The sequence below is a fragment of the Solanum tuberosum genome, unplaced genomic scaffold (assembly GCF_000226075.1).
Source record: "Solanum tuberosum cultivar DM 1-3 516 R44 unplaced genomic scaffold, SolTub_3.0 scf00032, whole genome shotgun sequence".
NCBI lineage: Eukaryota > Viridiplantae > Streptophyta > Magnoliopsida > Solanales > Solanaceae > Solanum > Solanum tuberosum.
The window spans coordinates 2150818-2175536 of record NW_006238958.1 but is presented as its reverse complement, the minus strand read 5'-3'; the positions used below and the strand labels follow the sequence as shown (position 1 = coordinate 2175536).

Here is a 24719-nt window from a genome sequence, read left to right as displayed (position 1 = left end):
GAGGGAGAATTAAACATGATGTTACTTATATAAAATCTAATATTTACACAATCAATCTCCAAATCAGCTACCAAACGTTCTCATGATTTTTAAAAAACCCTCCATTAGAAAAATTCTAGAATATGAGTTTGAGAAAGTCCAAATTTTGAAAATCTTTTTGAATCATAAGATATATTAAAAATCTCATTTATGATAATAATAATAATAATACTCACGTCTGTAATATATTTTAACGCTTTGCAATGAAACATCATTAATTTGATGGATCTTTATCCTTTTTAAAAATCATTAATATAATTCTGATTCTTTTTTAAAATTATCTACATTAATATATTAATGTAAATTGAAGATACGACATATAATGAAGTAGACATAGATATTCGATAATTTGTTAATATATTGTGTAGACTTGAGATGTATACTGCGTATACAATATTTTATGTAATAATACAATATATAAAGAATTAGATATTCTGGGATTTGTTAACGTATATCTAGACATAAGAATTAAATTTTATATATATTTATCCTTTTAGCTTACGTCAAAACACGTGTGACCAATCTTAAATATTCAGGAGCTAGAAGACAAACATTAATTCCAAAAATATTTATACTCTTAATTAAAAAGAAATGTGACATGCAAATGCAAGAGAATTGAATTAAAGGTCATAAATATACTACATGTTTCCTTTTTATTTTTATTTTTTATACTATAGTAACACAAAGTATTAAAGTGACTGTCACCAAAGTCAGTTTGGAGAGAAATACAAGACATGTAGTATGTAATTAAAGTTAATTGGGAATCTTTTCCTTAATTACTTCCTTCAAAGTATCAAATTAACTTTAATTAGGAAGTTTTTAACCAATGTTCCATGTGTTCACATGGTTATACCAAGGTATTTTCAATTGTTTTTTCTATTCTTTTATTTTATAACTTTACTGTCCTTTCTTAAATGTAAAATAATACAATACCTACATCCTCCGTTCATTTTCAATTGTTCAGTATTGACACGTTTCATAAATAGCTATATAGAATGACAATTTTACTATATTAACTTTTGATTGTAGTAATAAATCCAACATTTCGAAAATAACTATAGTTAGTAATAAGAATAAAGTATCTTTTAACTTTCTAAATTATACAAGTAAAATATATATTTAAATTTAATATAGTGAACCAGTAAAAATTTAGAGAAAGAGTGTTCAATAACCCATTTATTTTTATTTGCAGATCGTAAAATTTATTTTAGAGAACACACTCTATCAAAATTTAATAAAATAAATATATTATATATTACTGTAATAATTATTCATATTTTTAAAATATATGTCATGCATTTTTTTAATTAGGTAAAATACGTGATGCAAGTAAATTTGGTGAACTAACTATATATTGCTTTACATGAGCAATAAAACTGTAAACATAACCTGGCCCTTTTTAAGTAGCGTTGTTAAATTTCCAATTACAGAATAATAATGGCTTTAATCACCCTCACACGCCACACTACTAGTTTGTTACATGTTAACTGGATGGTTAATATCTATCATATTATACTAACAATATAATAATTATTTAAATTTTATTATATTATATTATTAAATTTATTACTAAATAATATCAAAAAATTTGTTTTGTGTAATAATTAATATGATGTGATTATGTCGTTATCTTCACTTATTATTTTAGTTATTTTATTTTATTATTCACCCTACATTTATATATTTCGTATCATATCTTTTTTTAGGTTTATCTTTTAAAGTATTGATGTGTGATGTTATGTTGAAAATAATAAAATCTATTCAAATATTGTGTTCATTAAAACAATGAATACAATACAATATACTTTCTCTATCTCAATTTATATGATTTATTGATTTTTAGTATGTTAAAAAAAAGACATATTTCTACATTTAATAACAATTTAATTTTAAAATATTCATTTCACTCTTAATTAAATAATTTATAACAACTATGAATTACTTTAAATCATAAATTTTAAAATTTTGATACAAAGTCGATCTTAAGACAACAAATTATAATACATGCTAATAAAATAACATGTATGAACAATCCAAACGGAGTGTTATTTTAATAATCGAATATAAAGGGTAAAAATGATCATGCGCTTTTACATCATGATTACTCAAATCGAAAAAAGAAGGAATCATACGGTTTCAATTACGCGAGCCTGGAGGAAACATAATTAAAACAATACGTAACCGAAAGCAAGGCTATTTTAGTAAATCTACTACAATAAATATAATTTTTATTTGGAATACTATACAACTGGTGTTTTATCACGGACCTATGTAGCATTCTATCTGTATTATACCACGTAAAATGTGTGTATCTACTTGTTCAATTTTATATAAATTTAAATATCTATTTGTACATGTCAAAAGTTTAAAAATATAAATATCTAAAACTAAATTAAAGAAGAACATATTTATATTTTATATATATATATATATATATATATATATTCTTTTAGATGCACGATTTCAAATTTAATGGAATTACCATGCAAATAGGAAACACACTTGTGAAGTGAGCAATTAGAATTTAATACTAGTTGCAGTATAAATGGAAAATAGACCAGTGCTTTAATTATCCTTTTTTCTTCTATAAATAAAAATAAATTGTGTGAGTGCTAAATATTCATCCTTTGACTCTCTCTCTCTTTCTATCATCTGTACAGAAAAAAAGAGACGGACTTTTGTATTTATACTACAAGGACAAGTTTAACAAGGGAGCAAAATCTTCAAATACAACCGGAGGAGTTTTTCCGGCTCTAGCTCCGGCAATGGAGGAGTTCTATTCTTCTTCTTCAGTAGGAACAAGAGCAATAATGATTTGTTTTCTCAGGATTTCCTTCACTATTTCGCTCTTTCAGGTTTGACTCATCATCATATTTCAGCTCAACAACAACGAATTCGCCGTTAACTGAAACCTATTTCAGTAGCAGCACATTGTGTATAATGAACGAATTATCGCGAGTGAGAAGTTGCACAAGGACGATTAATCTGATTGACTTTTCTTCTTCTTTTTTATTTTCGCTTTTCAATTGAAATATTTGAATTTTGTTCAAGGAAATTAGCGTTTTGACTAGCTTCCCTTGCAAAATTGTTCGATGACCTGAAGTTTTTTATAATATGGATTACATATTCAACCGAGTTTGAACACAGTCGTCGAATTTTATAAGTTGGTTAACTAGTCGTTACTTGTACTGAATTGTGCATGATCTCATTAGAGAAATATCAGATTTCTGCATACAGAGAGATGCCTCGAAAGTGAATGCTTAAGCATAGGCGATTTTTTATGCCAATAAATGAAAATAATTTATATGATTTGAGTGGTTTTGGAATTTGAACAGAGCTGAGTTAATAGAAAATTTACCCGTGCAGGTCTTGTTTATTGGTTATACAGTGACTGCACAAACAACAAATTCCTCTGGAATGTAAGTTTCATGCATTTTTCTATCTTTAAGTGAGTTTTGGTACTGATATCTGCTTCCTCTGTAAGAGAATCTATGTACATTTGGATCTCAAGGTAGTCAGCTGCCTTATTGAATCTTGTACCACAAAGAAAAGAAGAATGGATATTCTTAATTCTGTTTATTTTATGTAATAGAACTAAACATGACTTCGTGAAGCGAGGTTACTTAAATACTGTACTTGTACTAGAACGAAAAGAAGAAGGGGTGTGGAAAAATCCTTATTACTTGCATCGAAATGAAAGGATGATAATTCTTGATTTTGTTTGTAAAAATTCCTAGTTTTGGTTTTGATTGTTCCAGATTATATTTTTCGTAGATATAACCAAATGATTACTATACTTTTCCCATTTTGTGATGTTCCTGCTGGTTAACTTTAATCTGGTCGACAAATTTCAATTCATGTGACTGACAATCAATGTAGGTAAAGTTAAATTAGTTCTTATATTTATTATAATCATGCAGGACTGTAAATAATTAGAGCATCTTGGTAAAAGCTAGATCAGTTCTTGTCTTTATTAATTGTACAATATCTTGAGTAGATGAAGTAGAAGGTTGAAACTCTTGGATATAATCTGTCTCATTTTTCATGAATTTTATGAAGTGCAAACCTTTATAATTTTAATTCTTCAATTTTCTTTTCACTTGGTTAGAGAAAGGCACGCTGAAGGATATTGCGCTATGTATGACATTTGTGGAGCACGCAGTGATGGGAAGGTTCTGAACTGTCCCTTTGGTTCCCCTTCCGTGAAGGTAAATACTTTTATTTGCTTCATCTTATAAATGGAGGTATGGTGGCTATCCTGAGCTGGCCATTCATAACTGTTGGCCTCAACAAGACCTGGCCCTCCTCATTCCTATCCTCTCTGTCATGCTGACGTGACTTCCCTTCCAACTGAAAGGAATAAAGGAAACCACACTTGCTTATATGTGGTTCTTTTGATTGTGTTACTCCAAAATTGTTTGGATTTTCAAATTATGTTCGCCTGTTAATTTAATGTTACTATGTACAATATCTTGGTACTTTGCAGCCCGGTGAGCTACTTTCATCAAAAATTCAAAGTTTGTGCCCAACGATAACTGGAAATGTCTGTTGTACAGAGACTCAATTTGACACCTTGCGATCACAAGTGCAGCAAGTAAGATTTTTATGCTGCAAGACTTTTCCATATTAGTTATTTTATTTTGGATCTTGTTTACTCTCGCCATCTCCTAATGTTTGCTCAACAGGAAAGATAATGAGGAGTATACTTTTTAATTTTAGATAGCTCTGAGGGTCTTTGTCGAGAAGTGATTTTAAACAAATCTAAGGTTGTATGCCAGAGCGTCTTTTTCCTTTGGCATGGGGGCTCTTTAGGAGGCTTAAGGATTGGTGCTTTAGTAACCAGCTCTCACATTTGATGGTTGTTAAGTAACAGGGTCCTGTGTTTTTATGGGACAGGTTCTGAGTTGGAGATGACTCTAGCCTTCGCACTGTGCATAGTTTGAATTGTCAGAAGTCAATGACGAATAAATGAAAGTTGAGGAAAATAATTGCATAGGATAGTGGGGATATAAGGTGGAAGAAAGGAATTGCAGGAAATATCTATGCGTACAATACAATGGCTCTTCATCACTTCTGTTTTCTGGCTAGTAGGGTGGTTATAAGAGTAAAATGTGTAGAAAAAATGCTATAAGTAATTTTACACATAAGCATCTTAATCCTCTTATATGTGTGTGCACCTATAATGTATGTATTTCTTTTTTAGGAGGAGTTGGGGTGTTTGAGACCTTTTCCATTTTGAGTTACGTGTAAATAGTGACAGTTCTCTTCTCCAATTCTTTCTCATTTTGAAATCCTCTTTGACCAATTAACTTCTTTTGTAGGCAATTCCCTTTCTTGTGGGCTGTCCAGCATGCTTGAGAAATTTTTTGAATTTATTTTGTGAACTTACATGCTCTCCGAACCAGAGCCAGTTTATCAATGTCACATCTATTTCCAAGGTAAGTTCTACCTAAGTGGCCATTTTATTATTTTAATTTCGTCCACACTGTGTACAGGTGGTTCTAAACACTTCAAGAAAAGATGATTTAATCTAAAGTATCATGTTTTGTATGTGGCACCAATGGTCCTAAATTTTGCTTTGAATTGGCAATTCATGATTTTCTTGTTTTCAGGTCAAAAAGAATTCTACTGTCGATGGAATTGATTTTTTTATAACTGACGCTTTTGGTGAGGGGTTATACGAATCTTGCAAGGATGTAAAATTTGGTACTATGAATACTAGAGCCATAGAGTTCATTGGTGCAGGTGCTAAAAATTTCAGAGGTAAATTGTCTATTCCCTGGTTCCTGACATTGAATATATGCACACATGTAAAAAAAGGTCTACATGTCTTAATCCTGCCATGCCTCAGTATGTGTAGTTTTTGGCTTTCTGTTACCATTTTCAGGAGGGCCTGTTGCATTGGGTTGAAGAGGTTATACGCACGCGCACACACGTACACACACACACATTATAACTGGAAGTTGCTCTTTGTTTTTGTTAAGGGAGAGAGAGAGAGAATTGGGGTGACGTGGATAACAATCTGACATCTTTTATCTAGTCTGTAATCTGCATGCTGTGCTGACACTTAATTTGGCAGAGTGGTATGCATTTATTGGAAGACTAGCACCACCTGGAGTCCCTGGATCTCCATATGCAATTAATTTTAGTGCAACTGCTCCCGAGTCATCTGGAATGAAACCTATGAACGTGTCTACGTATTCATGCAGTGATACATCACTCGGCTGTTCATGTGGTGATTGCCCTTCAGCTTCTGTTTGCTCAAGTTCAGCTCCTCCTCCTGCTCAGACAGAAGGTTCTTGTTCAGTGAGATTTGGGTCTCTCAAGGTGAATAAAGGCCCATTATATTGGGTCACATGATGCTTCTATATTTTATACACATGATGGCTCAGATTGTATTTCAGCACTGAGAATAACTTGTAAAATCTGTCTTTGTTGCATCAAAACAAGTTTTATGCAGTTCCAACTCCTGATTGGTGCAGGTGAAGTGTATTGAAGTTGCTGTCACAATTCTGTATGTTGTATTAGTCTCCATTTTTCTTGGATGGGGCTTTCTCCATAAAAAAAGAGAAGAGACTCCGGTTCCAAGGACAAAGCCATTGATCAGTGCCAGTGGAAATGGTGTCATCCGCCAAAGCAGTAGGCAAAAGGATGAGAATATTCCCATGCAGGTGAATGCCAATTCACAATCTCTCAGTGATTTGTTTGCTTGCATCCTTTCTTACTTTCCATTTAAGTGCTATTTTCCTTTACAGTCTGTCGAAACGTGAGTTTGGTGAATCACGCATGTCTATAAAATGTGTCTTTCCATTTGAATTCCCATTTTCAATACTTCTCCAGTTACATGGAGTAAAGTGTCTGCCACCTAATCCCATTGAGTATAGGCCAAAAGCTGTAATTTAAATACTGTAAAAGGTGGCTGGGTTCTATATGCTTCTTTCCTTAAAATTTTTAAAAAATTGATGTTCTATTTGTTGTAATAGTTTATTAGTTGACTTTCGGGTTATAGCTCGCCTGATAATGGGTATTTTCACCATGAGATATCTCTATATCATCTCCTCGTGTTTATAATTCATTTGAAAATTTCAGATGCTTGAAGACGTCCCTCAAATTTCAAGTGGTGTTCAACTCTCAATTGTACAAGGATATATGTCAAAGTTCTACAGGTGATTCAGTATGCTTTTAATCATTTATGACCAGTGATTGGTTTAGTATTGTTCTTCCAGAAATGAAATGTTTGTGTAAACAACCCCTCTTTTCCAGGAGATATGGAACATGGGTGGCTAGAAATCCAATCCTTGTGTTGTGTTCATCGTTGTTCATCGTCCTGGTGCTCTGCTTGGGCCTTTTCCGTTTTAAAGTTGAGACCAGGCCTGAGAAGGTATGATGTGGATTAGCTGTTTCAATTCCCTATTATATCATTTCATCCGCTTAACAAAATTGTATTTGCTTGTATATACCATTGTTTTAATATTCTTTAATTTTTTGCATTACACATGTCCTAAATTCCACATTGATACTTTCAGCTATGGGTTGGCCATGGGAGTAGAGCTGCAGAGGAGAAACTATTTTTTGACAGCCACCTTGCACCATTTTATAGAATTGAGCAGGTTCTGCTTCATTGTGCTTTCTGCTAGATACTTTTTCCATTGTCTATGTTGTTAAGTCAGACTTGGTAAAGTATTCATGATTGTAGTATCCAATAGTTTGCCTTTGGATCCTGTTACAGTTCAGATGTACTTCAAACTATGTTTCTCATGTCTGCCGTTTTTACTAAATTAGTATCCTTAAAACTCAAGTAGCTGAGTCCCACTTTTCCCATTTATCAGGGTTAAGGAAGCTATTATGTCTCTCTCATTTTCTTTCCTTTTTTGAGGTGGGGGTGGACTGAATGACCTTTGAATCTCATGGAAATTACTATCACCTTATAAAATTTGCAGCTCATAATTGGTACAATCTCGGACGCAGATAATGGAAAGTCACCTCCTATTGTTACTGAAGACAACATGAAGTTACTCTTTGACATACAAAAAAAGGTAATTCATCTTCTTGAATTTTGTCTTATGCTCAGAGGAATCATGCTTCCTTTAATTACCTACTAGATGAGTGACCATCTTTTGACTTCCGCTTTATGGTTTTGTGCATCACATGATAAAAGGAATTGAAAATTACTCTATATTCTTAATATTTCTTCTTTTCCTAGAAACTAAGTTTGCTCCATGTTGAATAGATAGATGCAATCCAAGCGAACTATTCTGGCTCAATGGTATCTCTGCCTGACATTTGTATGAAGCCACTAGGCACAGAATGCGCTACTCAAAGTATTCTTCAGGTACAATTATATAAGTTAATTATCCTGCGGTTTTCTATAATATATCTCATAGTAAAGCAAACATTAACTGAAATTTCTTATCGCGATTAATATTTTGAGACGAATTCTCAAATTTGTCGCTGATCTCTTACTGAAGAATGTCATGATCTGAAGATTGTGTCAAACATTGAGTACTTATGGGAGAAATATATGTAAAGTTCCTTGGGCTGTGAATGATCTTTTTTGCTTTCTCTCTGCTCTATGATTGTGTGTAATGACTCTTTGAGTTTGAACATGTCATTACTTTGATGTCGTCTTCTGTATGATTTTCAGTTAACTTCCTGTTCCTTACTTCATTGTAAGAATGTTATCTGTTTATCTAATCTCTAGTGATTTGGCTGCTTCTGTTAATTGTCCATGATGGCAGCTCTTACAGATGTCTGTTGTAGTCTTGTAGACATCTCTGAGTTCCCCTTAAAATGTACTTGCAACTGATTCCCACTTATGTAATTTGCAGTACTTCAAAATGGATCGCAGTAACTTCGATAATCTTGGAGGTATTGAACATGTTGAGTACTGTCTTCAGGTATGTTCTGATCAACTTTGTAATGCCGTACTGATTTACTTTTACTTTCCTTTTGTCTCTGGTCACTGTTATAATATTCTTCTTCCTTTATAATTTACCTGACTTTACCCGTAACTTGCTTTTCTGGTCCAGTGGTCCTCATTGTTGTTTGCTGCATCCATTCAACTCCATATGATAGCAGACTAACATTAACAGTTGCTACTGCTGTCTGGAGTTATATTGTGTTGTGCTTAAGCATGGATAAAGATAGAGCATGTTCCTCATGCACACATCATGTTGAGATATCCATGCCCAAAATAATTAACTGCAGAAATTCTGGGATTTGAACGTGTGACATGTTTGAATAAAAACAAATTATATCAGATTGACTGCCCTTTTTATTTAAATCAGCAGATGATACCCAGGACCAACCTGATGCACTTAACTCTAAACAAAGCATATCCAAATGTTCATGGTATCACTAACTTAGCGCCATAGAATCTGTGATGACCTTGTTTCGTTTTTCATATCCATCATGAGCTCAGGAGAGGAGTAAGTTGCTTCAAATTGATTGCATGAGCAAAAAAGATAAGAGGTCCTTCAGCTTGTGTCTACTCACAGTTCTTACAATATCTCTCCACCAAGGAACTGGATAGTCGAACAGCTTAAGTTTGTATAGTCGGTCAATTCTTATTGTCTTCAGAAGAATATTAAGAACTGAACAACTAAGAAAGTTTGGCGCTGGAGTTTAAAGCATCGGAAATAAATCAATATTCTTAGTTTTCCTTATAATTGTGTCGCAATCGTTGACATCCACTTTCATTTCATACTTCTTCACAACCTAAAGCAACAATGTTAAAGCTCATCATCAATCTTCTTTTGCTGTTTCCTTCAGCACTATACTTCAGCAGAGAGCTGTTTGAGTGCTTTTAAAGCTCCACTTGATCCAAGTACTGCTCTTGGTGGTTTCTCTGGTAACAATTACTCTGAGGTACCTCTTTTTTCCCTTTGTGCAGTAAATTGGTGATTCAAATAACTGATCACAGTGTTGGTGTAAGTAGTAACCTGATGATATAATGTTTCTGAGACAGGCTTCTGCTTTCATTGTGACATATCCTGTGAATAATGCAATTGATAAAGAAGGCAACTATTCTAAGAAGGCAGTGGCCTGGGAGAAGGCTTTCATTCAGTTAGTGAAGGTTTGCATGTTGTACTATATTCCTTCACTAGTGATTCATGCTACAATGTGCCTTCTAAGAACTCTAGAAAGAAAGCTTGATTACAAGAGGAATCATTGAGAGATCTTAATGAAAGTTTGAGCATCCTTTTCTAATCTTAAATTACCTTGACTATGTGGTCTAATCAGTTCTGATACTATGGCCAGGATGAGATCTTGCCAATGGTGGAAGCAAAGAATTTGACCCTCGCCTTTTCATCAGAAAGTTCTGTTGAGGAAGAGTTAAAAAGGGAAAGCACAGCAGATGCTATTACTATCTTGGTAAGGGAGTGAACCCCTAGAGTTTCATATTTATTTTGGCATGTGTTCCTGACTCACCCTAATGAGTATTATATCATCCACTTCCTCTGTTGCTCATCTGTTTCTTTTTGTACGTGCTCTATTCCAGATAAGCTATCTTGTGATGTTCGCCTACATATCCTTGACGTTGGGAGAGACTCCCCGTTTCTCCTCTTGTTACATTTCCTCTAAGGTACAGTGCTTTTGGCATTGCATGCCATCAACCATTAGTAATACAGACTTATGACTGTTGCAACTTTTACTATTCAGTCAACACATTTTAGATTTTTGTAAAAGAACATACAATGAGAATCAACATTGACGTACTCAATAGCTTCTTTGCCTTTTTCATTTTCACTAGAAAGATGGTGTTTATATTAGTCTTGTTTGCCTTTGTGACATTTGTTCTTAATTTGATGGAATGTTGTGTTCCAGGTATTGCTTGGTCTTTCAGGAGTTATACTTGTTATGCTCTCTGTTCTTGGATCAGTTGGTTTCTTCAGTGCCGTAGGCGTAAAATCTACCCTCATTATAATGGAAGTCATCCCTTTCCTTGTCTTGGCTGTAAGTTGAATTTCGACAGTCTCCTTTTCTTTGACTTTGATGTCTTTATGTGTTGATCCTTTTTCTTTAAAAAAATTACTTATTAACCTTCCTTTTGCTTTATGGTCATTTTCAATCACCATATTTTCTCAGGTTGGTGTAGATAACATGTGCATTCTGGTGAATGCTGTTAAGAGACAGCCAATGGAACTGCCTTTAGAGGGACGAGTAAGCAATGCTCTTGTAGAAGTTGGACCATCAATTACACTAGCTAGTCTATCAGAGGTTTTAGCATTTGCAGTTGGAAGTTTCATTCCGATGCCAGCATGCCGTGTTTTTTCCATGTTCGCAGGTTAGGAACAGCCTGATACTAGGTTTAGAGAGTTGCTAATATTATTTGAATATCTAACATCGTCTTATCCCATTTCTGTTTTTTGCCCTGCAGCGTTGGCCGTTTTGTTGGACTTTCTTCTGCAAGTTACAGCATTTGTTGCCTTGATTTGTTTTGATTTTTTGAGAGCTGAAGATAACAGAATTGATTGTTTCCCATGTATTAAAGTGTTTGGTTCAAATGCTGATCCTGAAAAAGGTAAATCTGGGAGAATTTCATCAAGCTTTCAAATTTTCTTCCTATTGAATGAATCCCTTATATCAAATGATTTTGTAGGTAACCAACAGAGAAAACCTGGATTGCTGGTACGGTATATGAAGGTAATGGATAGTCTTAAATGTCTTTCTAAAATTTCATCCTTTGTGCTCTCTGAACATAAGCTTATGATCTCTGAAATGCTTTTAATGTTTGTTTTCTCTATCTAGTACAAGGTTTGTTTAAAATCTAAATGAAAAGGTTGCATTCTCATGTAAACGTATGTACGATCATGTCTTTGTGCTATCGATCAACAATAACATCTAAGATTGTTTTACTTTACTATTACAATAGATGTTTGATCCTGCTGCTAGTTTTACCCTTCAAAGTCATAAACTGCTTAGTTTGACCATGCAAAATCTAAACATATGACTATAAGGAGGAACTCTGAAGATATTGCTCATATTGCAGCTATTATTTTAAAGATATCTATGACGTACTTATTTACATATAAGCCATGGAGATCTTGAAGGACGGGATATTGTTTATGATTTCCATTGGTTATTTTTTTCTTCTTCTTGATAAGTAAAATGTCATGATAAAGGGGAAGTTTGAAATCCTAATTAAGAGGAGTTCTGTTCTACCAGATCTGTCTTGTCATCTGGACATGGCCGAGTATTGTAAGCTAAGTTACGCAGAATCTTCACTTTCGATGCTGCACCGTGTCAGATTCACAAAAATATACTACTTTTAGAGAATCCGACATGCACCCGCTGACATTTTTGAAGAGTCTGAGTAACATACATTGTGAGGGGAAAATATCGCTATCATCTGCATTAGATACAGTGATGTGTTCCTTGTCCTTGAAAAGCCTTTGGTTTCTTTGTCTAAATTTTAGTTACTTCCCAAGCCATATTTCTGCTCTTGCTTCCTTTCTTCTTCGAGCACCCAAGTAATGCCTCCTATGATCTTAATCGATTATTTAACTCGTGCGTTAACATCTTGACCTTGCGATCGTAGAGATCTTGGTAGATTTATGGGAGTTTTGTACATCTTGGTAGCTTTATGCTGTTGATGATTGTAGAGTTCTCTATATGTTATGTCTTACACTACTTGGTGATCTTTGATAACTGGAGCTGTTTTATTTTGTATTTGTTAACCGATTTGATTTATTTTCATTTTTTTCACTTTTAGGATATTCATGCCCCCATCTTGAGTCTCTGGGGAGTAAAACTTGTTGTCATATGTGTTTTTGCTGCTTTTGCATTGGCGAGTATTGTAAGTTGCACCACCTTTTTACCATGCAATCTTCATCTCTTTCTGATGTTTTTATTATATTGAGCAACCTGGTGGGGAAGTTTGATCACCTTATGCTTATATTCTTCAAGGCATTGTGTACAAGGATTGAACCTGGTTTGGAACAACAAATTGTTCTTCCTCGCGACTCATACCTTCAGGTTTAGTACCCTAAGTAATGTGCATTTACAAATCTGGTTTTCATAGAGTTGCTTAGTATGATTTATGTTATTTTGTGCAGGGTTACTTCAATAATATCTCAGAATATCTCAGAATTGGACCACCTCTGTACTTTGTTGTCAAGAACTATAACTTTAGGTACTATGGATAACATACTCCTTTAATTTAGCAACATTCTTCTCAATATGCCCACTTGTGTGTTGTTGTTACCTTTCCTTAAATAAGAGATTGTTATCGGAATGATATCACATATCTATGACAAAACTCTTGGTTACCCTGTTCAAACTATGAACAGATTGCTTGGTTTACTGGCTTTTTCATGAATTAAATGTCAGAACTTTGAGCTATTATTGGTGGCAGATGTGAATCTTGAACGCAATTTTTCTAATGATTGAGAATGTTATTTTACTATCTCAGTTCTGAATCAAGACAAACAAACCAGCTATGTTCTATAAGCCAATGTGACTCCGATTCTCTATTGAATGAGGTAACACTCTTGTTCCTTTTGACGAATCATGTGATTGACATGCTATTGAGTCTTGTGAAGTGGAGTCTTTCTGTAATTAAGCTGCATGTAGAATTGTCTCTCTTCATCCTGTATGGTATATTTTCGGTCTTGGTCTATGTTTTTCAGCTGCTGGGTTTGGGAGGGATAGCATTTGGTTTATAGCTGACCCCTAACTCATTAGCTCATCCCACTTAGAAATCATGTGCCTTCTAAAGTTTATTGCATACGTTCTTCATTGATGCCAATTTATGGTTTGTGTATATAATTTTCCTCAGCTTGTTCTGTGTTACTTTAGGTTAACTTTGTATTTCTGCAGATTTCCAGAGCATCTTTAGTCCCAGAATCAAGTTACATCGCTAAACCGGCTGCTTCATGGCTTGATGATTTTCTTGTTTGGATGTCTCCAGAAGCATTTGGGTGCTGCAGAAAATTTACAAATAGTAGTTTTTGTCCCCCTGATGATCAGGTTCATTTGCTTTCTTTCTTAAGAAGCATCTCCAAATAATTTACGAACAGTAGTTTTCTTAATATAATATCATTAAATAAAATAGTTACTTATAAATACTTTACAATAATAGTATTAAATTTCTCAATATAAGCATCTGTTTCCTTTCAGCCCCCTTGTTGTTCACCCAGTAGTGGCTCCTGTAGCTCGAATGGAGTATGCAAGGATTGCACAACGGTAATCCAAATAACTCTTATCTGATATACTTTGTTATGTATGCTTTATATTACAATGTGCCAATAAGCAAAATGTGTTCTTCAGTTTCAATTATCTTTTTTACTTTGGCTTTTGAGAGATACTTCTTGGACATTTTTCACATCAAGCGAGAATCATGTGGTGAATACCTCAGTTTCATGGAAATCATTAAGCCAACAGAAAACTGACTGTTGACTAACATTTGGTATCCTTCAGTGTTTCCGTCATTCAGATTTAGCAAATGGTCGCCCTACAACTGAACAATTTCGAGAGAAGCTTCCATGGTTCCTGAATGCGTTACCTTCCAGTGATTGTGCTAAAGGAGGCAATGGGGCTTACACCACTAATGTGGAACTTGAAGGTTGATCAATTATATGTATATTTGGCTGTTTCTTTTGAACATGATGTTGATCCTTGCAGTCAGTATCAGTTGTTCCACTGAATCAGCTCCCATTAATTATATCTTTGTTCTTTTTGTTTTGTTCATCAGGCTATGAGGATGGTATAATTAAAGCATCAGCCTTTCGTACATATCACACGCCTCTTAACAAACAGGTATATAATCATTCACAACCCTTTACCTTATAGTTCACTAAACTTTGTCTAGGGGTCCATGTGTTCGATCTTAACCCGTCTTCTTCAGGTTGACTATGTCAATTCTATGAGGGCTGCACGAGAATTCAGTTCAAGGGTTTCTGATTCTCTAAAGGTAATTTCTGAATGCAGCATAATGAAGTATTGATATCATTTTCAGGAGCTTAACTGTGTGGCCTCTTTTTGTTGTCTCTACCCATTTTTTTTAATGACAACTACCAAGATTATCTCTTTCCTTTTTGATTTGTTCATCTATCAGTTTATACATTCTGGTGATAAATTAATGGTACTGTCTGCAAGCAAGTTGTGGTTGTACTCCTGTTTTATTTCCCATTATAGCTTGCAGAGCATTGTCATTCGTGTATTCAACTCCTTTTTTTGTGTACTGATAATTACAGTTTATTTAAGAATATTAAGACTGTTATATCAAGTTTGTTGATGCGTCATGAATGTGAAATATGGTAATTTGAAAAGTAAAGCAGCAATAAGGTCTTTTATATAGAGTACTCTTACTTCCATTTGAAAAGTAAAGCAGCAATAAGGTCTTTTATAGAGAGTACTCTTACTTCCATTTATATAAATTCTGATTGTACCCGAACAGAAGGAAGATAATCTGGAGTGGTGATTATCTGATCCAAAAACCAAAAAGGCATGTTATAGTTGTAATATGAAAGTTTTAGAAAGTTTAGGTGAAAAAAATCATTGTGGAACTTTCAAGAGATTCTGGAGGTTAGATATTTGTATATCGTGTCTTGTAGATTTTATCTAACTAGAAAATACTTATCTGTACTTATAAGATTCGAGGTAAAAAGGAAGAACAAAACATAGTGCCATAAATGGAAATTGTATCCAAGTGATAAGAGTTTTACACCCTACAATTAAACCCTATAATAAGCTGCTTCTGATCTGTGATTCGTCCCATTATCTTCGTCCAGGCAATCACACACTTGGCATGCATTTCCATAAAAAGAGTTCTTTGTATTAGCTATGACTTACCTCTTTCGTTTGTGCAGATGGAGGTCTTCCCGTATGCAGTGTTTTATATGTTCTTTGAGCAATATTTAAGCATATGGAGGACAGCCCTAATTAACTTAGCGATTGCTATTGGTCAGTGTCATCTCTCTGTACTTAATTTAATGCACCTTTCAGCTGATGCATGATATAACTTTGACTATATGGATATTTTGAAAAAAACATTCTCTTTTTATCTGCTGGTTATCATTTCTATTTGGAAGCATTGGGTAGTTTTAAAACGGCTAAGACCATTGAGAGACATTAACTATGTATTTTTTTTTTTCATTTTCAACAGGTGCTGTATTTATTGTATGCTTAATTATCACTTGTAGGTTAGTAGATTATCTCTTGGAATGCTATCCCATTCCTATCCTTTCTTGAACAAAACACACTTATTTTTTGTATTTGTAATATTAACTCTGTTTTGTTTGACCTTTGCTACTTCTAGTTTTTGGACTTCAGCAATTATCTTGCTTGTGCTGACCATGATTGTTCTGGATCTTATGGTATATTTTCATCTTTGAACAATTGTTTGAGTTCATATCATTGCACCTGATTTTCTCTCTCTAGCAGTGACATCTTACATCGTTTTGCAGGGAGTAATGGCAATTCTAAATATCCAGCTCAATGCTGTATCAGTTGTTAACCTTGTGATGGCCGTTGGTATTGCTGTTGAATTCTGTGTCCATATAACACATGCCTTCTTGGTTGGTCTTCTATCAGAGTGATCAATCTGGTCTACTTTTCTTGTTTAAAATAATGAGAGAATGAAGATCAACTTGAGTAGGTTAAGTAAGAGAATACTGTATATTAAACAAATATAAAGTCTGCAAAGAATTGAGAAGGGAATCTGTGTCTGAGTGAGTAGAATGAATGACTAATAAGTTAAAGTAAATCTTTATGCCTACGAAGTTAACATTTTATTTGAAGTCAACATTTTATTTGGCTCTATATCCCTTTGAGCAAGGTTTCATTATTTGTTTTCTTTTCCTATTTTCCTGTATGTTCTGTTAGAGGCATTCATCCTGTAGTTCTCTCTTTAACATTGTTCTGCACTTAATGCAGGTTAGCAGTGGAGATAGAAACCAACGCATGAAGGAGGCGCTGACTACTATGGGCGCTTCTGTATTCAGGTCTGGCATTCTCTACTATTGAAGAAGCTGGCATGGATTATGTCTTCTGATCTCTCCTTATGTTAGAGCGCGTAAAAAAATAAATTTGATTTTACTGTTCCATTTTATTAATTAAGTGAATCTACCTTCAATGGTCAAGTCTGCCATTCAATTGGATTACCAATAGTGTCTCAGTGTGTTTATAAACAGATGTCACTACGCGTCCTTTCTAGAGCAGTAATTAAGCACTAACAGGATAGTAACATGATATGAGTACATGTCCATGAATGTTCAAATTTTAGGACATTATATCATATAAAATGAGGAACTATCAGGAATGGCTAGTCATGTCAAAACAAATTTGAAAAATAGGAATTATATGGACCTGTAATAAGCTTGCATAAGACACTAGAAAAGAATCTAATTCCATTCAACCTATGCTTACTGGTACATTGAATAGCTAATGGACCTAAAAGAGCATGATTAATTTGAAGCTGTTAATGCAACAGAGGAACACAACAAATATCCGTCTTTTAAATAATGGTAGATATTGAAGAAAATATATATCTGTCAAAGAATTCTCACTTTTCAACTATTCCATCTTTTGCAGTGGTATCACGCTTACAAAGCTTGTCGGTGTCATTGTTCTTTGTTTTTCAAGGACAGAAGTTTTTGTGGTATGTCTACTTGCATACAAAGTCATAAATGGAGTGAGCTACTTGTTCTGGTTACTTCACATCTTAACCTACATTTTGCAGGTTTACTACTTTCAAATGTACCTGGCTTTGGTTCTCCTTGGTTTTCTACACGGGCTTATATTTTTACCTGTAAGTGACTTGAAGTAATAGCATCCTCTTTTCTTCCGTTGAGAGTATTCTCTCTTTCACAACCTTCAAAACAAATTATTAATGCTATTAATTGTTACCGAAAATCTTTAATCCTAAATTAAATATATGTAAAAAATCTTCTGTGGTGAGTTTTGACTTAGCACAGTCTTTTTCTTCATCTTTATCTTTTACTCTCTGATTAGAACTAAGAAGTTCCATCATTTTTCTTTTAAGTAGCAAATGAAAAACTTGGCTATGCCTTCTAAGTACTCCACTTGTACCACCTCCATTGCAGGTACTATTAAGCATTTTTGGTCCGCCATCAAGATGTGTGCTTGTAGAGAAGCAAGAGGATCGGCCATCTACATCTTCCCAATTCTAATCTAATCAGGTGTTAAAGAGTCTCCTCGGTAGGAAATATATTCTTTTTGTTCAGAAGCCACGACTTGATGTTTGATCCATAAGATAACAAGCAGGATAATTGGTGATCTACCTACAGCACAATTCTGATACAAGCTAATGCATTAAAAAGAGCTACCTTTTGTAGGGATACATAATCTTTTCTTTTTCTCTAGATTTTGTGGGTAGTAGAGGGAGCCCTTGAATGTTCATGGCTGCATGTATAACCTTCTGAAGAACACATCAGAATAGTTTTGTTAATTGTAAATTAATACAATTATATTTCTCTGTAAAAGAAGTAAAAAAAGAAAGGTATATATACATATCTTTTGTTTCTCAGTCCTCAATTTTGTGTCTCTTTACTTTCTGCACTGCCTGAATATATATGGAAGTTTATCTCTTGCAATGTTTATGTGAAGAAAAAAGATGTTAGTTATTTCATATCCTCACAAGTTCTTTTGTGCATATTTCTTTTCCAAATCTTCCACTTGAAATGGATGGAAATCTGCAACAGAGGCTCACTTAACCTTACGTACACTTACAGACTAGTCCTTGTTTTATGCACAAGTCAAATAAAAACCCTCTTAACATTTGCCCATTATGCTCAAATTATTACATTATACCATTAAAACTTCTAACAGCAGATCCAAATAGAGTAAGGTCAGAATCAGCAAGAGAGCAAGGTCAAATTCTGAAGTCAGTACTAAATCAGATAAGCATGCAACTTCTGGGAAATAGGTTCATCTTAACTCGGTATTTTTGATACAGAGCAGATACATATACACGAAAAATAATTAAAATTTCAATAAATTATTAAAATTTGAATTATAATGAGTTTTGAGTACTCTAGATGAAACAATAATAGCCTTACGGCTCAATACTAGTTCATAGCAGTCAAAAGGATTGACTTACATGAAGACTCAAACAGAATGAATTTACAATTAAGCAAGCAACATTTCTTCAAGTCTCATACCAAATCTAATCCTAAAAGGGTACTATATTCATTTTGGTAACTACTTGCAACTAGGGGGTATACCAGTTGTCTACTGTACTAGTATAGGACTGCTGCTACCGAAAGAGCTTCCATAATGATGCTGTGAATCTTGAACTAAGATGAGCTTGATCATTTGGATTTGGGAAGAAGACATACAAACATCGATGCATTCTTCCAAGTCTGCATCGCATGTTAATAGAACCCACTCGGAGTCGTCATCCAAGTACTTGAGTTGAAGTCCACTAGGATCATCTATGCCAAACCGCCTTGTAATTTCTCTCAGAAGATCATTGTATCTCCAACTGTTTTGCATTCGGAACCTAATCTTTTCTTCTCCATGTGTTACTTTTACTCGTGGAGCTTCTTCTTGAGATGTTGATGGACTCCTCTTCACTAGAGGGTTTTCTGATTTAGGATTCTCAGCAACACATGCATGGCTTTGAGATCTTGGTATGGTCTTCAGTGCTTCACTTGATAAATGAAGCTCTGGTTCACTTTTAATCCTTTTCACTGCATTATCTACAGACTTTTCCTGTACAATTAGATCTTCATCGCCAACAATATTCGAAGGCTGAGATTGAGGCGATTTAGGCTTTGTCCCAGATGAACAACATTGACTTGAACTTGAACTTCGACTGCTGGAAGAGGAGGGTGACTTAGATGCATCAGGATTGGGGCTCGTAATGCATCCCTCTTGTTGCGTGTTCAAGGCTGTTGGGTGTTCATTTGACTTTGAGTCTGCAAAAGGGCTCATTCTTGTTGCATTTGGAGAAGCCAACTCTGGGAAGTTTGAATAGAAGGATTCAATTTGTAAAGTGCCAGAGGCACCCTGAACTGAATCAATAACACGTTGGATCTTTTGTAAGGAGTGACCAACCTTCTTGATCTTTCGAGAAGGCCAGCGTTTAATTCCGTGCTGCCTGCATATCCTCTTCAGAGTGGTAGGACAAACTGTATTTCAAGAGAGCACAGGTAAGGCGGGGAAGGAAGAAATAGCAAAAAACAAAGTTAAAATCCTCATACGTAAAAAGTCCTAGAGAGTAACGCAACCAATAGGATCAGCGTAAAAATTTAAAAAATACATGAGAAAGTAGAGTTATAAGTGCACACAGTGAAACTTTGGATCTTATCCATGAAATTACTCCTTCCGTTTTAATATGTTTGTCCGGTTTTAACTTGGCACAAAGTTTAAGAAAGTAAAGAATACTTTCGAATCTTGTGGTCTTAAACTAAAGATAGAATGTACCAAAATATCATTTAATCTTGTGGTCTTAAACATGCCATATGGAAAGTTGAAATTAAAAAGTGGTTAAAAAAGGAAAGTAACATTCTTTTTGAAACGGACTAAAAAGAAAAGTAAAGACTAAGACAAACAAAATTGAAATGGAAGGAGTATTAAGTTACTTACCACCAATGCTCTTTGCAGCATCTTTTAGGCTTCCAGCAAAATACTGCTGAAGAACTTGCAAGGTAATAGTCTTCTCAGCCTTCGCACGTCTCCTGTCTCCCGTTTTACCCAGATTACGAGAGACACCCTCCTCATAAGCAGAATTCTTACGGTGCCTAAACTCCACCGAATCTTTCCTTAGCATTTCATCTGGTTTTTCATCCTGGAATGTAGACATAACAGAACTCTCCTGGAACTCTGCATCACAAGAGGTCCACGATGTCCTCTCTTGAGAAGTTTCAGTGTGCTCTTTATGTGGTTCAACTGTGTGGTTTGCCACTTCGCCCATAGAAACAGTTTCTTCCTGCAACTCTTTGTCTGTCACAACCCTCAATGTCCGGCAAACATTTTGTATGATGATGGATAATGAAGTAAGCATTTTTCTATGATCTTCAGGATTTCTGCAGTCTGAGGGTAGAAAGAACTCCAAAACAAAATCAGATGAACCAGTTGAGATACTACGCAGACGTATAGCTACTGCAGCTTGCAGTCCAAACATTTTTGCATAATGAGAAAGTGGATACTCCGACTTGCTATAAGAGGTAAGATCAGCTGAAAAGCATGGTTGATTAGTATTGAATGCTCTCCCAACAACACCCTTCCCTTTCAGCAAATGGTGCTCAGAGCAAGCATCATGAAAACCCTGAACGCGGGGGTCAGCTACATAGCAAGCAGAATCCTCCGTGGAAACACAATGAATAAGGTTTTCCTCAGAATGGCGGCAACCCCCTTTGCCTTGTTGAATGCACGGAACCCATGTCTGAGCTAACGGCAATCCATGTGTCTCACATGCAGACTTCAGAACCTCTAGAACTTCAGGTAATGCAGCTTGGTAGCTCAAATCACATACCTGATGAAAAATAGTTCATATATCATCCTGAAAAAGATTATGGACTTCAAAAATGCATTCTTTTGCAAGTTCAGACCAATTACCTTGGCATCTTGAGTGGTTGAAACTTCGGAAGTCGAGAGATCAACAGCCTATTAAGAAGTAAGAAATTTGGAAGAATTTCAGAAAACTGGACCCTCACTATATTTACCAAAATGTGGACAAACAAAGCAATTCCATATGGAGAACAAAAGCAAGACTCATGCACACTAAACACTAACACCAAAAGATCATGATCAACAGAGTGCAGCTTAGGTACAATCTGACCCCTAGCCAAGAGCAGTAATGAGGATTAAATAAAGGACAAAAACATCAAATGATTAGAGAAATTAGCAAAGTGAAGATATACAACAACAACATACCCAGTGTAGTCCCACACGTGGAGTCTAGGGAGGGTAGAGTGTACACAGATCTTACCCCTTACCTCAGAGGTAGAGAGGTTGTTTCCAATAGACCATCGGCTCAAGAAAAACAGTCCAAAGCACTCCAGAAAAAAGAAGTAACGAAAATACAAGAAACAACAGATGGTAGCATCATAGTACTAGTCTACAACAAAATAATACTATAGTCGAAGTACATGAAACAATAGATAGCAACAGAGATCGAAGGACAAGAAACTACAAGAGTAATAATATGACTACAGGAGTAATATTATAGTTTCATTCTAAAAAAAAAAAAAAAAAAACTTTACTATTATCGTCTCAATCTCTAACTTTTTTCATCTAATATTCATTCATTTGAGGATTGATGTTTCATCTTGAGTCTTTGTGAAATATGTTTTTATACATAAAGCACATAAAAATATAGCAGTTTTGGAAACATATATGCACAAATTATAATACGTAACACTGAATAAACACCTGCATATATATAGTTCCACTACTTAGCTAAGTAGGGTAGTGAAAACAAATTAGAGGGAATTGATAGTTTCTGAGAGATAAAGAAGACAAACCTCAAGAGCTTTGCACACACTTTCAAGCTCTGAGCGATACTTATATTATAGTTTAAAAAAAAAAAAAAAACTTTACTATTATCGTCTCAATCTCTAACTTTTTTCATCTAATATTCATTCATTTGAGGATTGATGTTTCATCTTGAGTCTTTGTGAAATATGTTTTTATACATAAAGCACATAAAAATATAGCAGTTTTGGAAACATATATGCACAAATTATAATACGTAACACTGAATAAACACCTGCATATATATAGTTCCACTACTTAGCTAAGTAGGGTAGTGAAAACAAATTAGAGGGAATTGATAGTTTCTGAGAGATAAAGAAGACAAACCTCAAGAGCTTTGCACACACTTTCAAGCTCTGAGCGATACTTGATCTTCTGTGTGGTCATGACAACTTCAATAACACCCAAGCAGTTACGACTACCTTGTTCAAATACAGGAACAGCAAGAGTGCCACGTACATCATACTGCTGTGCATGTTCAACACGCGGATACTCTTCACTTCGGAAGAATCTAACATCCGGTGTCCACTCAGGAACTTTATCTGCAAACACTCGCCCTGGCAATCCAACAATGTCCTTGGAATCTTCATTTGCAGGAAATTGATATTTTACAGAGACTTCACGGTAGTTAGCAAGCTGAGGGCAATTGAGGTCTAGTAAGAAAGGTTGATTAGTTGTGCTGAGCACACGCCTGCCATCCCTATTTATCGGTACCCATAGTTGAAGTAGGATATCCTTATCCCTCGAGCAATCTCTTATGTACCCAAGTGCCCAAATCAATCGATCCATTACAGACGATGAAGCTTTGGGTCCAATCCACCACCTTTTGTTCAACTCAGGAGCTTCAACTAAATGATTTTCAGATAGACTTGAAGTGCACATGGCATTGTTCATATTCTCACCAAAAGACTGAACTTTAGCATAATTTATCTCTTGGCAATGGTTTATCGACAAATTTTCAGTTAAAGATGGCCTTTGCTTTTCTTGTTGGGCATCCTTTGATGAGATTCCATTAAATTCTACATTGTTGGCATCTATAGTTGTAGGCCACATAAAAGAAGAGTCGAATGGCGCATTGAAGATGCCTGGACTATGTTGCAAGAATTCATTACCATCAGTAGACTCCAACCAACATCCCTCTAAAAATAGTCCATCCATGTAATCCAAATCCATGAGATAATCAGATGGGGTTGTCAACAACGGATTCGAAGGAATAACGCGTTCATCCATTGCATCAAATCTGTCTTCAAATTCCAAAGATCAGTACTGTACTTGATCCAAATTTATGATAATCACTAATCAGTCCTTCTAGATACAATCTATCCTAAAAAAGCTCCAGTCTTGAAAAAACAAATCTGCCAAATTTATGTTCCAACTGAGAATCAGCAGTAAAGCAAAAAGGATAGAGGAACCAAAGAATATAAAACAACAACAACAAAAAGAGGATATTTAGCTCCAAGAATCAAATATATGAAGAAATCAACATATTCCACCAAGTTGGGTTTTGTAATCTTGGTATACATATCTTTTTCCAAAGTCAAAAAAAGTAGAAGAAGAAATAACCAGCTACCACCAATTTATAGATCTATACAATACAACAGTGCCTCAAACAAAAGAAAGTTGCAAGAAATGAGGCCAAAAAGAGGAAAATGAACAATTCACTAGATTACTATGAACATGACTTGGCTTCATCAAGGTAAACTAGTTATATGTATGAGACATAAAGGCAAGACTGTTTCTAGCCATAGGAAAGTAAGCGTGTACAAGATGATTTCATCCAAGTTGAAAACACAGACAAAATAGGAATGAGAAGAAGAAGAGGAGGAACTCACTATGAAAAAAAGATTCTTGGATATTCCAAATTTGCAAAGGTCAAAACTTTCCTGTTTCTTTATGCTGTAAAAATGTAAACTTTGCTGAGAAAATTTTCTTGTGGTTGTCTAAGAAACAACAACAACATCAGCAACTAAACAAAAACATATGTAGGGACTAAATGTCCCTCTTATATCTCCCTCTTGAAATCCCCTCCACAACCCACAATCACAAATTAAATCCCCTTATTCTCTCTCTTACTATTCATTTGTCTTAGTTATTATCTGTCATTAGCTCTCTTGAATATGATTCCCTTCAAGCAAAGTCTGCCTACAAGAGAAGATTCCACTTACCAAGTACTGACCCCACCACCTACTCCCCCCCCCCCCCCCCTCACCGTGCCTAATATCACTCAAATTGTGCAA

General features: G+C 34.9%; 2 protein-coding genes across 4 annotated transcripts; one reads left to right on the top strand and one right to left on the bottom strand.

The window, feature by feature from the left end:
• The first annotated feature begins 2652 nt into the window (after positions 1–2652).
• Positions 2653–18537, top strand: LOC102600216 (Niemann-Pick C1 protein-like). The gene is made up of 39 exons (XM_006342078.2): positions 2653–2894; positions 3406–3458; positions 4148–4247; positions 4526–4633; positions 5361–5477; positions 5652–5802; positions 6119–6366; positions 6522–6710; positions 7129–7205; positions 7303–7420; positions 7566–7649; positions 7980–8075; positions 8270–8371; positions 8868–8936; positions 9811–9906; positions 10007–10114; positions 10300–10413; positions 10541–10624; positions 10867–10995; positions 11128–11326; positions 11420–11563; positions 11642–11685; positions 12755–12838; positions 12949–13017; positions 13098–13174; positions 13454–13523; positions 13861–14010; positions 14161–14226; positions 14461–14605; positions 14735–14799; positions 14888–14953; positions 15852–15945; positions 16148–16184; positions 16301–16358; positions 16449–16559; positions 16918–16985; positions 17575–17641; positions 17723–17791; positions 18087–18537. Exons 1-39 carry the CDS (start codon positions 2805–2807, stop codon positions 18171–18173), a joined length of 3903 nt encoding a protein of 1300 aa, XP_006342140.1. The 5' UTR covers positions 2653–2804; the 3' UTR covers positions 18174–18537.
• A 447-nt stretch (positions 18538–18984) lies between these two features.
• LOC102599232 (protein NLP4) lies at positions 18985–24657 on the bottom strand. Of its 3 annotated transcripts, none has more exons than XM_006342074.2 (5): positions 24315–24657; positions 22810–23837; positions 21565–21612; positions 20593–21481; positions 18985–20135 (listed from the first exon to the last, which is right to left on the bottom strand). In XM_006342074.2, the coding sequence occupies exons 2-5, from the start codon at positions 23710–23712 to the stop codon at positions 19234–19236; spliced, it is 2742 nt and encodes a 913-aa protein (XP_006342136.1). In that variant the 5' UTR covers positions 23713–23837; positions 24315–24657; the 3' UTR covers positions 18985–19233. The 3 variants fall into 3 exon arrangements, with proteins under 3 accessions (XP_006342136.1, XP_006342138.1, XP_006342137.1); XM_006342076.2 differs by having other exon boundaries at positions 22810–23726; XM_006342075.2 differs by having other exon boundaries at positions 22810–23722.
• Between the last annotated feature and the right edge of the window lie 62 nt (positions 24658–24719).